At 43.8% G+C, this 13,727-nt stretch overlaps 1 protein-coding gene across 1 annotated transcript in view; it reads right to left on the bottom strand.

Annotated features, from left to right (window-relative positions):
• Lmbr1 (limb development membrane protein 1) overlaps positions 1-13,727 on the bottom strand; it is a 103,370-nt gene that overhangs the window by 48,991 nt on the left and 40,652 nt on the right. Inside the window, exons 6-8 of the mRNA XM_013027205.1 lie at positions 2,022-2,148; positions 1,362-1,430; positions 589-653 (exon numbers count right to left, since the gene is read on the bottom strand). Coding sequence (XP_012882659.1) covers positions 589-653; positions 1,362-1,430; positions 2,022-2,148 — 261 coding nt within the window. The remainder of the gene's footprint in view (positions 1-588; positions 654-1,361; positions 1,431-2,021; positions 2,149-13,727) is intronic.

Raw genomic sequence — 13,727 nt, 5'->3', positions numbered from 1 at the left:
AGGAAGGAAGGAAGGAAGGAAGGAAGGAAGGAAGGAAGGAAGGAAGGAAGGAAGGAAGGAAGGAAGGAAGGAAGGAAAAGAAATAGTTCTTAAATAATGATAATAATGTAGCCGGCTGGTGCTCAAGGCCGTGATCCTAGCTACTGGGAAAGCCAGGCCCAGGCTATGCATCGAGGCCAGCCTTACATAAAGGATTCCCAGCCTGTCTCACTCAACAGCCTGGTGCGTATTTTTGTCTGTCATCCTCTGCAACATGGGAGGCACTGGCTCCACAGCAAGACCTCCAGCACTAGGCCGGGCCAGGCAGACTAGAGAAAGGCTCGGGTGATAAGGCGCCTGCAGCATGAGCACGAGGCCTCGTCACCACCCCAGCAGTGCCAAAATGCACTCAGTAAAACGTGCTGGTGAGACAGTCCATGACAACATAAAAACAGCAGTGAAGTTTAAGCACTATTATTTAAGCAATAAGCCGGCAAAAAGCTGCTCATTCTGTTTCTAAATGGTAATTCACAATATATAGGATGTTTCTAAGTAATTTTATAAACACCTTTATCAAATACACTAATTAATTTCTAAAGAAATACTTACGGTTGGCTTCACCAGCAACTGCCCCATCACGGTGAACATGCGGGACAGACCAACCGGTGTGCACACTGCGGAGAGGAAAGAGAGGATGACCAGCAGCCCAGGACTCCTGGAGGCAGCCTGCTATCACAGAGACTAAATACACTCTAAACCCACCCCTGCCTCCCATTCCGTGCTTTGTCGGAGCATTCTTCAACTCAGCAATAAAGTGGCAACAGGGGAGAAGAGGGGCCTTACTACCCTAGTCACGTGGGGGGGGGGGAGGACATTAAATTCCATATCCTAGCGGACTGGAGAAATCAGGAAACGGTGTAAGTATCAACTCCAGCCATGAATCCTTTGGAGCTACTCATAACAACTTACAATCTCTCTGAGTTAAGACGTGACACCTGAAGTAAAACCAAACAGATTTTAAAAGAAAAATCACCAATTCACCACACAGAACTGTTCTGTTTCTGTTTAAAAACATACAATGGGGGAAGGACAAGAAGCTATAATGGGGAAGGGAAAAGGAGAAGAGCACATGTAATCACTGAGTGTGTGTGTGTCTGTGTCTGTGTGCCTGTGTGTGTGTGTCTACAATCCAGTGGGATAAGGCTGTCCTGGGAGAAACTCAAAACTGATTATTTCAAGGGTCTGATTATTTATCCTGCATAGTAACAAAAGCTAGAGCCAACTCAGTGATATTGACAATGGTCAAGAAATCTTGGAAAAAACATCGCATAACTTTTCAGAATACATACTTTCTATCAATAGTAAGTCAGAAAAATACTTACAGAGAAGTAACAAACATCCCATCAATGATATACAGGAATATAAATAGGGTAGGTAGAACTCCCAGAGATCTATGAAAAAATGTAAATGCATTTTAATAAACCTAAAATGTTGCACATTTCAGCCATGTTTTATCTTAATAAACTAGATTTAAACATATAATAAACACTGTACTAAACTATAAAATTTCTAGATTGTGGGATAAATAGAAAATACTCATTTGTAAAATCTCTTTCAAAGGAGGAGAAAAAAGGCTTCCATAGAATTTGAAGAATAACACTAATTATTTGACTGAGAAAAATGTGTGCTGTTCCAGCAGCTCTTTTCTTTTCTTTTGTTGGTTGCAGGGCTTGGACTCGGGGCCTGGGTGCTGTCCCTCAGCTCTTCAACTCAAGGCGAGCGCTCTACCACTTGAGCCACAGCGCCACTTCTAGTTTTTGAGTAGTTAACTGGAGAACAGAGTCTTGTGGGGATGTTTCTGCCCTGGCTGGCTTCCAACTGTGATGCTCAGATCTCCGCCTCCTGAGTAGCTGGGATTACAGGCGAGCCTGCCTTTGTTTCTTTTCTTAAGTGTACCTAAAGGCTTCACTTAGCCTAGAAGGTTGACTACATGAGGATCTTTCAGGTGCTCCTCGTGTCTGGTGCAGCCCAGACGCCCGTACCGTACAAGGACTCCATGCTGGCCGCGTCCTGGTCGAGGAGCGCCGATGCGACCCACACCATCCCCAGGGTCAGCAGCGCGAGCAGCAGCAGCATGACCAGCGTCTCCAGAACACGGGCTCGGATCCCCTGAAAGACGCAACACACAGACCTTCAAGTTGATTGTACTCATGCTTTTGTCTCTATGAAAGCACAAGTAATACTTAGGGAGGGAAAGAAATTTGTGTTCATACTTATTAAATTTATATTATGTTTAGTACATGTCCATTGATGTTTACTGGGAAAAACACTAAATGCTGACAGTTGATAATGTTTGGGATTGGCAGGGGGGGGGGGGTTTGGGGGAGGGGTTGGTTTTTGGTGCTGTTCTTGGAGCTTGAACTCAGGACCTGAGTACTGTCCCTGAGCTTTTTGGCTCAAAGCTAGCACCCTACCACTTGAGTCACGGATCCACTTCTGGCTTTTTTGGTAATTAACTGGAGATAAAAGTCTCGTCAATTTTTCCACCTGGGCTTTACAATCATCATCCTCAGATCTCAGCCTCCTGACTAGCTAGGAGCCATCAACACTTGACTAGACTGATTTTTCAAAGCATGAAAAATACGATAAAATTTAGACTAAAGCTGAGCACCAGTGGCTCACACACACAAAGCCGGAAGTGGCCCTGTGGCTCAAGTGGTAGAGTGCTAGCCTTGAGGGAAAAACATCAGGGGCAGCGCCCAGGCCCCGAGTCCAAACCCCAGGACCAGCACACAAAAAAATTTAAACTTGGATTAAAGTCTATTATCTATACAGACATTTGACTGAACCATTTTTAACAATCACCTTTCTAACACTTTGCACAAACAAAGCAGATCCCCAAACTTCTACTTAAGATAAGTGGCTACTCTAGCACTGTAGCCCTAATCCTGACAGGGTGCCCCTCCTCTTCCACCACCACCCCCAACCAGGCACAAAGCCCGACCGGGTGCCCCTCCTCCCCTACCCCACCAATCAGGCACAAAGCATCCGAAACCTCAGGGTGGGCTCCAGGCTCAGCTCAGCCTCGAGAGCCCTCTAGCGTGCAGCTGAAGAACTGTTACTGGAATCCAGTAACTCCAGGGACATTCTAGAAATGATGCATAATTCCTTTTCTTATTAGAAATTTTATTAATTCCTGAGACTGGAATGTAGCAAGAAATAATCATACGCAGTTTTAAAGTTTAAATTCTGACCTCACTGTAACTTAGAAGCCAGACTTAAAACTGGAAACCCGTTCAACAAGGCAAAAACAAAAATTTCCTTACACTGAAAACTCACCAGATGATATTTTTCTGTACCTAAATTTAAATTTTTTTTGGGGGGGGTCCGGTCATGGGGCCTGAACTCTGGGCCTGGGCGCCGTCCCTCAGCTCTTCAGCTCAAGGCTAAGCGCTCTACCAATAGAGCCACAGCGCCACTTCCGGATTTTTTTTTTCTGCTTATGTGGTGCTGAGGAATCGAACCCAGGGCCTCATGCATGCAAGGCAAGCACTCTACCACTGAGCCACCTTCCCAGGCCTAAATTTAAATATTTATACTGATATCTCAGACCTACAACAGCTAACTACAAAAAGAATATAAATATATTCATATTTCTCGATAAATCATGTCATCTTTCATACCACATTTTAAAAGTCTCAGGTAGATTATAAAGATTCAAAGCACTTCAATTTTGCTGAATATTCCCATCTAATATCTGAATTACAGGAATAGAATCATAACACAGTCTTTCAGATTTGATACAGAGAAGAAATAGCCCTACAACCATCAACAAACTCAGCCCGACATGATGGCGTCAGATGTGAGGTCACTTTGGCAGCTTTTCCTCAGTAAGATTCCAGCCATGCCGTATGTGGCCATAGCTGAAAACACACACTCAAGTGCATTCGCCAGCATGAAGGGGCCAGCAGAGGAGCACAGGGAGGCAGAAAGGGTAGATTGGAGTCTTAACGGCAAGCAGTGAGATTCAAGTGAGAAGCAAAACAGCCATAAAACACACCATGACCAAAGACTCAACCATCAACTAACTATACTGCGGCTCAGCACTCCATGACCAAATACTCCACAACCAAACACTCCATGAACAAATACTCCAGGAATACTCTATGACCAAACATTCCATGAACAAACACTCATGACCAAACACTCCATGAACAAATACTGTATGACCAAATACTCTATGACCAAACCTTCCATGAACACTTTATGACCAAACACTCTATGAACAAATACTCTATGACCAAATACTCCAAGAACAAACACTCTATGACCAAACATTCTAAGACCAAATACTCCATGAACAAATACTCCATGAACAAACCCTCCATGAACAAATACTCCATGACCAAACACTCTATGACCGAACCCTCCATGAACAAATACTCTATGACAAAACTCCATGAACAAATACTCTATGAGCAAACACTCCATGAACAAACACTCTATGAGCAAACACTCTACGAACAAATATTCCATGACCAAACACTCTATGACCAAATACTGTATGACCAAACACTCCATGACCAAATACTCTATAACCAAACACACCATGAACAAATACTCTATAACCAAACACACCATGAACAAATATTCTATGACTGAACACTTCATGACCAAACACTCCATGAGCAAATACTCTATGACCAAACACTCCATGAACAAATACTCCATGACCAAATACTCTATGACCAAACACTGCATGAACAAATACTCCATGAACAAACACTCTATGACCAAACACTCCATGACCAAACACTCTATGATGAAACACTCCATGAATGAATACTCCATGACCAAATACTAAAGAATACTCCATGACAAACATTCTATGACAATACACTCTATGACCAAACACTCCATGAACAAACACTCTATGACCAAACACTCCACGAACAAATACTCTATAACCAAACACTCCATGAACAAATACTCTATGACCAAAAACTCCTTGAACAAATACTCTGTGACCAAATATTCTATGACCAAATACTCCAAGAACAAATATTCTATGACCAAATAATCTACAACTCAACACTCCATGAACAAACACTCTATGACCAATCACTCCATGAACAAATACTCCATGAACACTCTATGACCAAACACTCCATGAACAAATACTCTATGACCAAACATCCTATAACCAGAGAGACATTCTATGACCATACATGCTATGATCAAATGCCCTATGATCAAACATGCTTTGACTACTCTATGAACGCTCTATGACTAAATACAGTATGATCGAACACTCTATGACTAAACAAACACACTATGACCAAACACAGTGACCAAGTAGGTGATGACCAAATACACTGTGACTAGAGATATACTACTACTTCGTCTGACAGCCTTTAGCCTATTAGGGTACCAAAACATGACCACTTTTCTTTTTTCAATTCTTTAATTATTATAAAGGAGGTATACAGAGTGGTTACTTTCATAAGCCAAGGAAAGAGTGCATTTCTTTTTGGACAATGTCACCGCTTCCCTCACACTTTCTCAGTTTTTCCCTCCCATCCCCACCCGCAAGTTGTATAGTTCGTTTTCAACATAGTGTCTAGTGAGTACCACTGCTGCTTTTGTTCACCTTTGTCCCTCCATTTCTGTGTCCCTCCTTACTCTCCCAAAGAGAGAGATACAAACAAGACAAAAAGAAAAGAAATGAAAAACAGCAACGAAGAAAAAATGCCTCATTTCCGTTTCCTGGCGTTTGTTTCAGTATCATTTCATGTGTCAGATGCACACGGCCACCGTGCCTTTGTGCTCCTCTCCCGAGAGTCTCCTTTGATGACCACCTATCAAGGATGACTTTGCCCCTCCTCCTTCTCCCTTTCTCTTTCTCGCCCAGTCTTTCCAGGATACATGAAGAATGCCTAGAAAACGGAACAGAAGAGGGGGGCACGCAGCGGGGGTGTGGCGTACTCTCCTAGCTTCTCTGCCGAGCTCTGGCTGGCTTCCCGCAGCCAGGTGGACTCCAAACCTCATAACGCATGTGTTCGAGTCAGGAAGGGTGAGCTACACGGTATAATGGAGTGGTAGTATAACATAAACCAAACGGTGAGGTTCCTGGGAACCTTTTGAAAAACTATAATAAAACCCCGGGGCAGGCGCAGGCAGCGCTGAGGACAGCGCTGGGCAGCTGGCGGTGGTTGCGCCAGCCTCTCCTCCACGTGCTTCTCTACAAGCATGAAAACTTTACCAAGGAAGAACCCAGCCAAACACTGGACAGCACCGTGCAGTGAGTGTGCGGGGGGGGGGGGGGTCACTGACCGTGTCCCGCTCTCCCCTCCCCTCTCCCGGTGAGAGGCTGGCATTCGCAAGGAGCCAAACCTGACCAGCAGGGCTTCTCGGTCCTCTTCCCTCCCACCCTACTGCCTAACTGCGGGGTCTGGGACAGGGTCCCCACTCCCTCCTCCCCTGCAAAGAGATTTAGCCTGCTGCTGTGGGCAGACGCTGGGGAAGACACTGCTCCCTCTGGAAAAGAGCGCTTTGTTCCCAGACATAACGCAGAGGAAGAGCAAGCACAAGCTCCCAGTCCTGGAGGACACATGCCCTGTGCATGGGGAATTCCCACTTTCACAGCACACAGTAACAATCAGCCGCAGCCCACAGAGGGACTGGTAAGAGGCAGAGAGGGCCTCAATCTGAGGGTGCCCAGCAAAGGCAGGCGGGCGGGCAGGACCACGGCAGACAGTCCCCCAAACACACCTTCCACCATGGGAAAATATTAACAAGGCAACACAGAAGATGAAAACAATTAACAAGGCAGAGGTGAAAATTTAATTAAGTAATGACTTATAGGGAATATATATCCATTTCAATTACTCAAAGAAAATTTACAAAAATAGAGCCAAGCACTAGTGGCGCTGAGATCTGAGATTTGCAGTTTAAAGCCAGCAGAAGCAGGGCTGATTGTCTGTGATTGTCTCTAATCACCAAAAGACCAGAAACAGAGCTATGCTCCAGGGGTAGAGGACCAGCCTTAAAAAGCTCAGGGATAACCACCAGGCCCTAAGTGCAAGCCCCAATGCCAGCATACACACACGCACACACACACACACACACACACGCACACACACACACGCACACACACACACACACACATACACACGCACACACACATATGCACACACACACGAATTAAAAATTATGTTACAAGAATGTATCTAAGACAGCTGGACACTGGTGGCTCACACCTGTCATCCTAGCTACTCAGGAGGCTGAGATCTGAGGATCACGGTTCCAAGCCAGCCCGGGCAGGAAAAGTCCACGAGATTCTTAACTCCAATTAATCACAGAAGAAACTGGAAGTGGCACTGTGGCTCAAGTAGCAGAGCGCTAGCCTTGAGCACAAAGATCTCAGGGACGGTGCCCAGGCCCAGAACTGGCAAAATAATTTTTTTTAACTCGAAGAAAAACATCCATCAAATTCCAAACTACAAATGCTCCATATCTGTACATCAGATGCCATCTAACTCAAGGTACAAACATGAGGGCGGCTCCCGAGACCTGACCATCTAGTGATACTGTAGCTGCTTCAGGTGGCAGAAGCACTCCACATACAAGGTTCAATCCCAGGACCAGCACCAGAAATAATAATAAATTATTCAATTTAAACTCTTATAAATAAATTGTCACACTGTTACAAACTGTTACAAATAAATTATAAGGGTAATACTACGCTTACAAAAAGGGCTGCAAGCTGCCAAAATTATTTACTATGATTTCTGCCTGTCCAGTCCAATGTTGACATTGTAAGACGTAACTGTTAGGCTAACTGAATCTACTGAGAGGCTGAGACAGCACATTTTCCTGTGCACATTTTGTTTTTTATAATTAAATATGAAAATCAACCCAATCTGAAATCAATTATTGTATTCATAAACTTTAGGTCAACAAATAGAAAAAGATGATATGTTCGTTAAATGCAATGTGGTAGGTTTTTACCTTCAAAAACTTTAATACAGAGAAGCAGATAATGGGACTATAAATAATCAGTCTTCATTGATTAACTCAGCCAGGAGTGATTAACACAAATGCCCCAAACCTATCAACTGATGTCACCAACTCTTCTAAGATCATAAAAATAAAGCGAGCCTCCAGCTTTGTGGCTTCTGTACGCGAAGTAATGGAAAGCCAGAGAGCCTGGAGGCAGGGAGCCTGCCACCTCTTCCAAGAGAGACCAGCAGAGGAGGGAGCCGGCCAGGCTCCAGCACTGCCACAAGGCAGGAGACTGCATGCAAGGGCCCTGACCACAGCGGAGCGCCGCGTCCAGGCTGCGCCGGCCCGGCACAGTCCGGTGCTCCACAGCAGTGCTGCGCATTACGAGGTGTTCAGAACTTCATGGCATTTTCATGCCCAAAGTCACTTCGATAAGTTTTCTTCCCCTCTATTAAAATCTCAGTACAGTAAGTACTTAGGATACTATTTTTAAACACCATTGAGTAAGCCCTTTCTTTCCACCAATGAAACACTGTATTGTTTTTAAGAAAGCCAGGCCACATATTTTAGGACATCAGTGTCATACTAGTATTATTCCAAAAATCACCATGACCTCAAAATCATCAGTTAAATTAGATGAAATAGGCTAGTGTGGACTAGACAGATGCAACACAAGATTTATTTTAGATCTAAGTGAGTCCTGAGCACTGAAATGTTCTAGTTGCTCCTTGGAACTTCCATGCTGGTCAATGACACATTTCTTAACTGCTCTACACGGAGCCTCAGTGGAGTGAACATGACCACCTACTGCACAAGAGCACTACACAGAAATTGGTATGTTCCGTGGTGATGAACATTTAAGCGAGACTGGATGCACTACCCTTCTGGACGGGACGGAAACAGCTCTTCAGTTGCAAAACTTCTATGTCAGACATTCAAAATAAGTATCAAGTAACCAAGCGACTCAGTAGCATAACGGTTTGCGATACGACCACACCAGACATGTGCACAACCACCAGGGAGTGTCGGGAGCACCGATACAGAACCAGAGGAAGCGCAGATGACTGGCCGTGTTTAAGCCACAGAACAACTCCAACCCAGCATCTCTACAGTACCAAATATTTCCTTCCTTCTCTAAAGCAATCACTCAAGTATATGCAAATGAGCTTTGATTCTATGTTCAAGAACATAGAACAGTAAAGTTTTAAGTTCTATAGTGAAATAGTGAATCTTTTGTATATTAAGATGTTATTTTAGAAACGTATTCAGAAACATGTATACTTTGACATCGTCCTATATAAGACAGAAAAACTAAAGCTGTTAGATATCACAACTACTAAAACTTGGTAAGAAATATTTCATGTAAGCTAAAATAAAAATACTAATATTGCTAGTTCATCAAACTAAGATGCTCATTGTATTAGAATTTGTAAGCAGAAATGTCTGTGGTATGAGACAAACAAAAGTTCCCCCAAACTATAGGTTTAAAAATATAAATAACTGAATTGTAAAAATTCTTAAATCCTAAATTTGGAGGAAAACCTTCCTCATATGCTACATCCCCTCAAAACAATTTGCCAGCCAGCCAGGCTTTTTCTTCTGGTCTGTTGTAATAATTCTTTAGTCAAAGGTTTCATGTTGAGAAAGAAGGGGCTGGCCACCACTGCGGGCCGCGCTCACAGCCTTTCACAGTGAGCCAGAGCAGCTCTGCTGCGCACGAGAGGTTCACAGTGAGGAGCAGAGCGCTCACGGCCTTTCACAGTGAGCCAGAGCGGCTCCGCTGAGCACGAGGAGGTTCAGTGAGGAGCGGAGCTGGCGGCCGCAGTGGACCCTGACCCGGAGCTGCCACCTCGGCTGCTGCCCTCGTGTCCCTGCGTTCCCTAGGGTCTCCTAGTGAGGGCAGCCAGGAGTCTCTGAGGGTCCCAACTAGCAGCACAGCCAAACCAGGACGGTGTAGACTGGGAGTCTTTGGGACCCACGTGGACACCACGTGGCCAACGGAGCCCACCTGGCTCTTCCACAACAAGTCCCGCGCACACGGCAGTGCTCAGCTTCCACTGCCCACTGCACAAGACTCCACCCGTGGTATCCTGAGTACTCACGTTAGAGACACAGCAGCGAGCGGCCGGGAGATAGCCCTGCTTGCGAGGACAGAGCAGCCACACCGACAGAAGCCACAGCAAGTGCCAGGATCACCAGAGGTGCCAGCGGGCAGCGCAGCAAGGGCCAACCTCCTGGCAGAGGGAGCGATGCTCAGAGACATCAAACCGTGAAAGGGGACGGAGCTCGGTAAGAAGACAGCACAGCGGGAGCAGGACAGCCTGCTGAGAAACGTGCAAAGAGCTGAGAACCCGTTTCCAAAGATGGGATATGCAGTGCTCTACATTTTTAAATGACTGGCAGTGGGGAGCTACTGGGATTTGAACTCAGGCTCTTGTAATTGTTCAAGTATTGTCTGCAATGTCGGCCCTGACCGGCCTGAGCACAATTCATGGCCTGCCTCCCACACAGTAGGATGATGTGGAGAGCTGCCCAGCTTCCGCTGACGGGTGAAAACGGGGTTCGTCCTCCAGTCCCAGCCTTCCTCCTCTCCCCCACCCAAGCAGGTCCCACCACAGGCATGAGTCACGGCACCTGGCTTAGATTATTTTACTAACAATTAGAGGAGCCATTAAAGATCTCATGGACCCAAGCAATACATCTCACAAAGGTCTAATATCCAAAATACACAAGGGGCTCAAGAAATTAACCCTCCAAAAATAATAAACCAATCAACAAATGGGCAAAAGAGATAGAGACTTCTCAGAAGAAGAAGAATGGCAAAGAAACATATGAGGAAATGCTCAACACCCCTGGCATAAAAGAAATGTAAATCAAAACAACTTTGAGATTCCTCTTCACTCCAGTTAGATTGTCCTCATCAAGAAATCAAACAAAAACGGCTGGCGGGAATGTGAGGGGGAAGGAACCCTACTACACTGCTGGTGGGAATGTTCACTAGCATAACTACTCTGGATGATGGCTTGGAAATTCCTGAAAAAGAAAATATAGGACTTCCCTGTGACCCAGCTGTATGGCTGCAGAACACTGCAAGTCCAGAGTCCTTAAAGAGCCGGGTGCCGGTGGCTCATATCTGTCATCCTAGCTACTCAGGCGGCTGAGATCTGAGGACCGCGGTTCAAAGCCAGCCCGGGCAGGAAAGTCTGTGAGTCTCTTATCTCTGATAAACCACTAGAAAACCGGAAGTGGTGCTGTGGCTCAAGCAGTACAGCGCTCATCTTGAGCTGAAGAGCTGAGGGATAGCACCTAAGCCCAGAGTTCAAGCCCCACAACCGACAAAAAAAAAAGTCCTTAAAGACACTTGGGCATCCATGTTCACTGCTGCACTATTCACAGTAGCCAATTTATGGACACAGCCCAGGTGCCCTACAACAGAGAAGTATATCCAAAAAGGGTGGTACCTATGCACAATGGAATTTTACTCATCCATTAGAAAGATCAGATTGTGTCATCTGTAGGGGAAATGGATTGACCTAGAACAAATCATGCTAAGTGAGGTAAGCCAAGCTCATAGAGACAAATGGTACATGTTTTATCTCACATGAGGAAGCTAGGTCTAAAATAGAACTGGACATGATAACCTATTCAAGACTCTAGGCATTCATACCCAAACAATCAGACTAAAAGAGAATACCATTAGAGGAGGAACCCAAAGGTGTAACTCCTCTGAGCATTTAAAATATGATTTATGGAAACAAATTCCAGGAAATAGAAGCATGAGTTTTTGTTGTTATTATTGTTAGTGGTGGTGGTTTTTGCTGCTGCCTTTTTTTCTGTTTTGTTTGCTCCTTTTTGCTGTCTTTTGAGAGGGGCTAAAAGGGCCTAGAAATGGAAGGAGGAAGAATGAACAAATACAGTAATGGTACTCAGTAGACACTATATAGAGAATGAAGCATGCAACTTGTAGACAGAGAAAGGACAAGGAAACTGGGGAAAGAAAGGGTGACATTATCCAAAAAGAAATGTACTCATTACCTGACCCATCTGTGTAACACCTTAATCATAACAATAAAATTATAGTTAAAAAAGATTCCGTAGGTCCGGGAACCAGACTCCTGCCTACTCAGGGTTATAGAAGCTGTGATCCTAGCTACTGAGATCTGAGGTTTGTGGTTCAAAGCCAGCCTAGGCAGAAAAATCTGTGAGACTCTTCTCTCCAATTAACCACTAAAAAGCCAGAAGTGGAACTGTGACTCTAGTGGTAGAGCACCTACCTTGAGCAAAGAAAAACCTGCTTATAAAATTTAGTAGCAATTACTGCGTAATGAAAATTTTACATGAGCAATCCAATTAAAATAAGGAAGTATAAAGCACTTACATCCATCACCACAAAACAGTTATTAGAAATTTCTTCTTTCTTGGTATTCCAAGAAAAACAGGAAATATTTTCCATAAAACTGACTTTTTCAATGTTGCTGGGGGGTTTTCCCAGTAATATGGCTCAAACTCAGGGCCTGACTCTCTGGCTCAGCTTTCTAGACAGGTCTCCATTTTGGCATTTGGGTGGTTAACTGGAGATGAAGTCTTATGGATTTTTTCTGCCCAGATTGGCTTCAAGTCACAAACCCATCCCTACTATCTTCCTGACTACCAGCATCTAGACATTTTATTCTTGTTTCACTATTAAGGAACTCCTAATTTTTTTCCATTTTTATCTGGCAATCTCATTTTTAATCACTAAAGTTTAGTCACTGCAAAACAATCTGACCTTGTCCTTCTAGACTAGAATTTCCTTTCTTTAGCAGAAAATGTGTAAATAAATAGTACCACACATTGTCAGTGACTTAAGAAGACATATCACAACCTGAAACATTACCTAAGTCAAACAATCCTACCGTCTTTTATGACTATGAGTACACAGCTTCTACTTTTAGTATACTAACAGGCTAAATAAACGGACTGAAAATTAATAGACTGTGCCAAGTTTCAGCTACATATTGGCAAACATTTCATACAGATCAAAGATTACTATTGTGACACCTGAACAAATGATTTCATAGACAAATATGAGTTTCAATGTCAAATAAATATAAGATTTTAACAACTAAAACACTAGTGCTTTAGTAAGTATTTGTCTGGCAGACGTGTAATAGAATTGCTTAGGAAGTGTCTCCAGTAGCCTTGAAATGGGTGTTCATTACCACCAAGGGTAGAAAGTTCTCAACTTTCACCAAAAAGTTTCAGAGAAGATCCTAACAATGATTATTTCTATAAAGTTGTGTCATGAATATTAGAAGCACTGAGGAGGATACTATAACTAAAAGTATAATTACTTTAAAATCTGAACCTGCTGACTTTTTATATCTTCCCTACAAAAAACTTTTCCTCATTTAACAGAGGCCTGAACTATGAGACATTATAACATAGTAGTTTAAAAAAGGTATTAGTAATTTAATCATCAAATAAAATAAACTTCAAAGCGTAGCTCCCTATTAAAGGTAAAAGTTACTGTTTTTACAACCAGTAACATTCTAAGAAAACGCAGATCCTTATTTCCAAAGATACACTGATTTTATCCAGAGTAACGTCTATTTCTGAGAGGGAATAAGGAGGTCCCACCGCCCTCCTGCCTGCGTCTCTCAAGAACCAGAATTACAGGTGTGCACAGGCATGTTTGGCTCAACCCAATGTAAAGTCTTTTGTCACTATGCTGTGAAATATAAACCAGCCCTACATGAATTTCC

The sequence above is a fragment of the Dipodomys ordii genome, unplaced genomic scaffold (genome assembly GCF_000151885.1).
Source record: "Dipodomys ordii isolate 6190 unplaced genomic scaffold, Dord_2.0 Scaffold101, whole genome shotgun sequence".
NCBI lineage: Eukaryota > Metazoa > Chordata > Mammalia > Rodentia > Heteromyidae > Dipodomys > Dipodomys ordii.
Note: the sequence above shows the minus strand (reverse complement) of the source record. Positions and strands in the feature narration are given on the sequence as shown.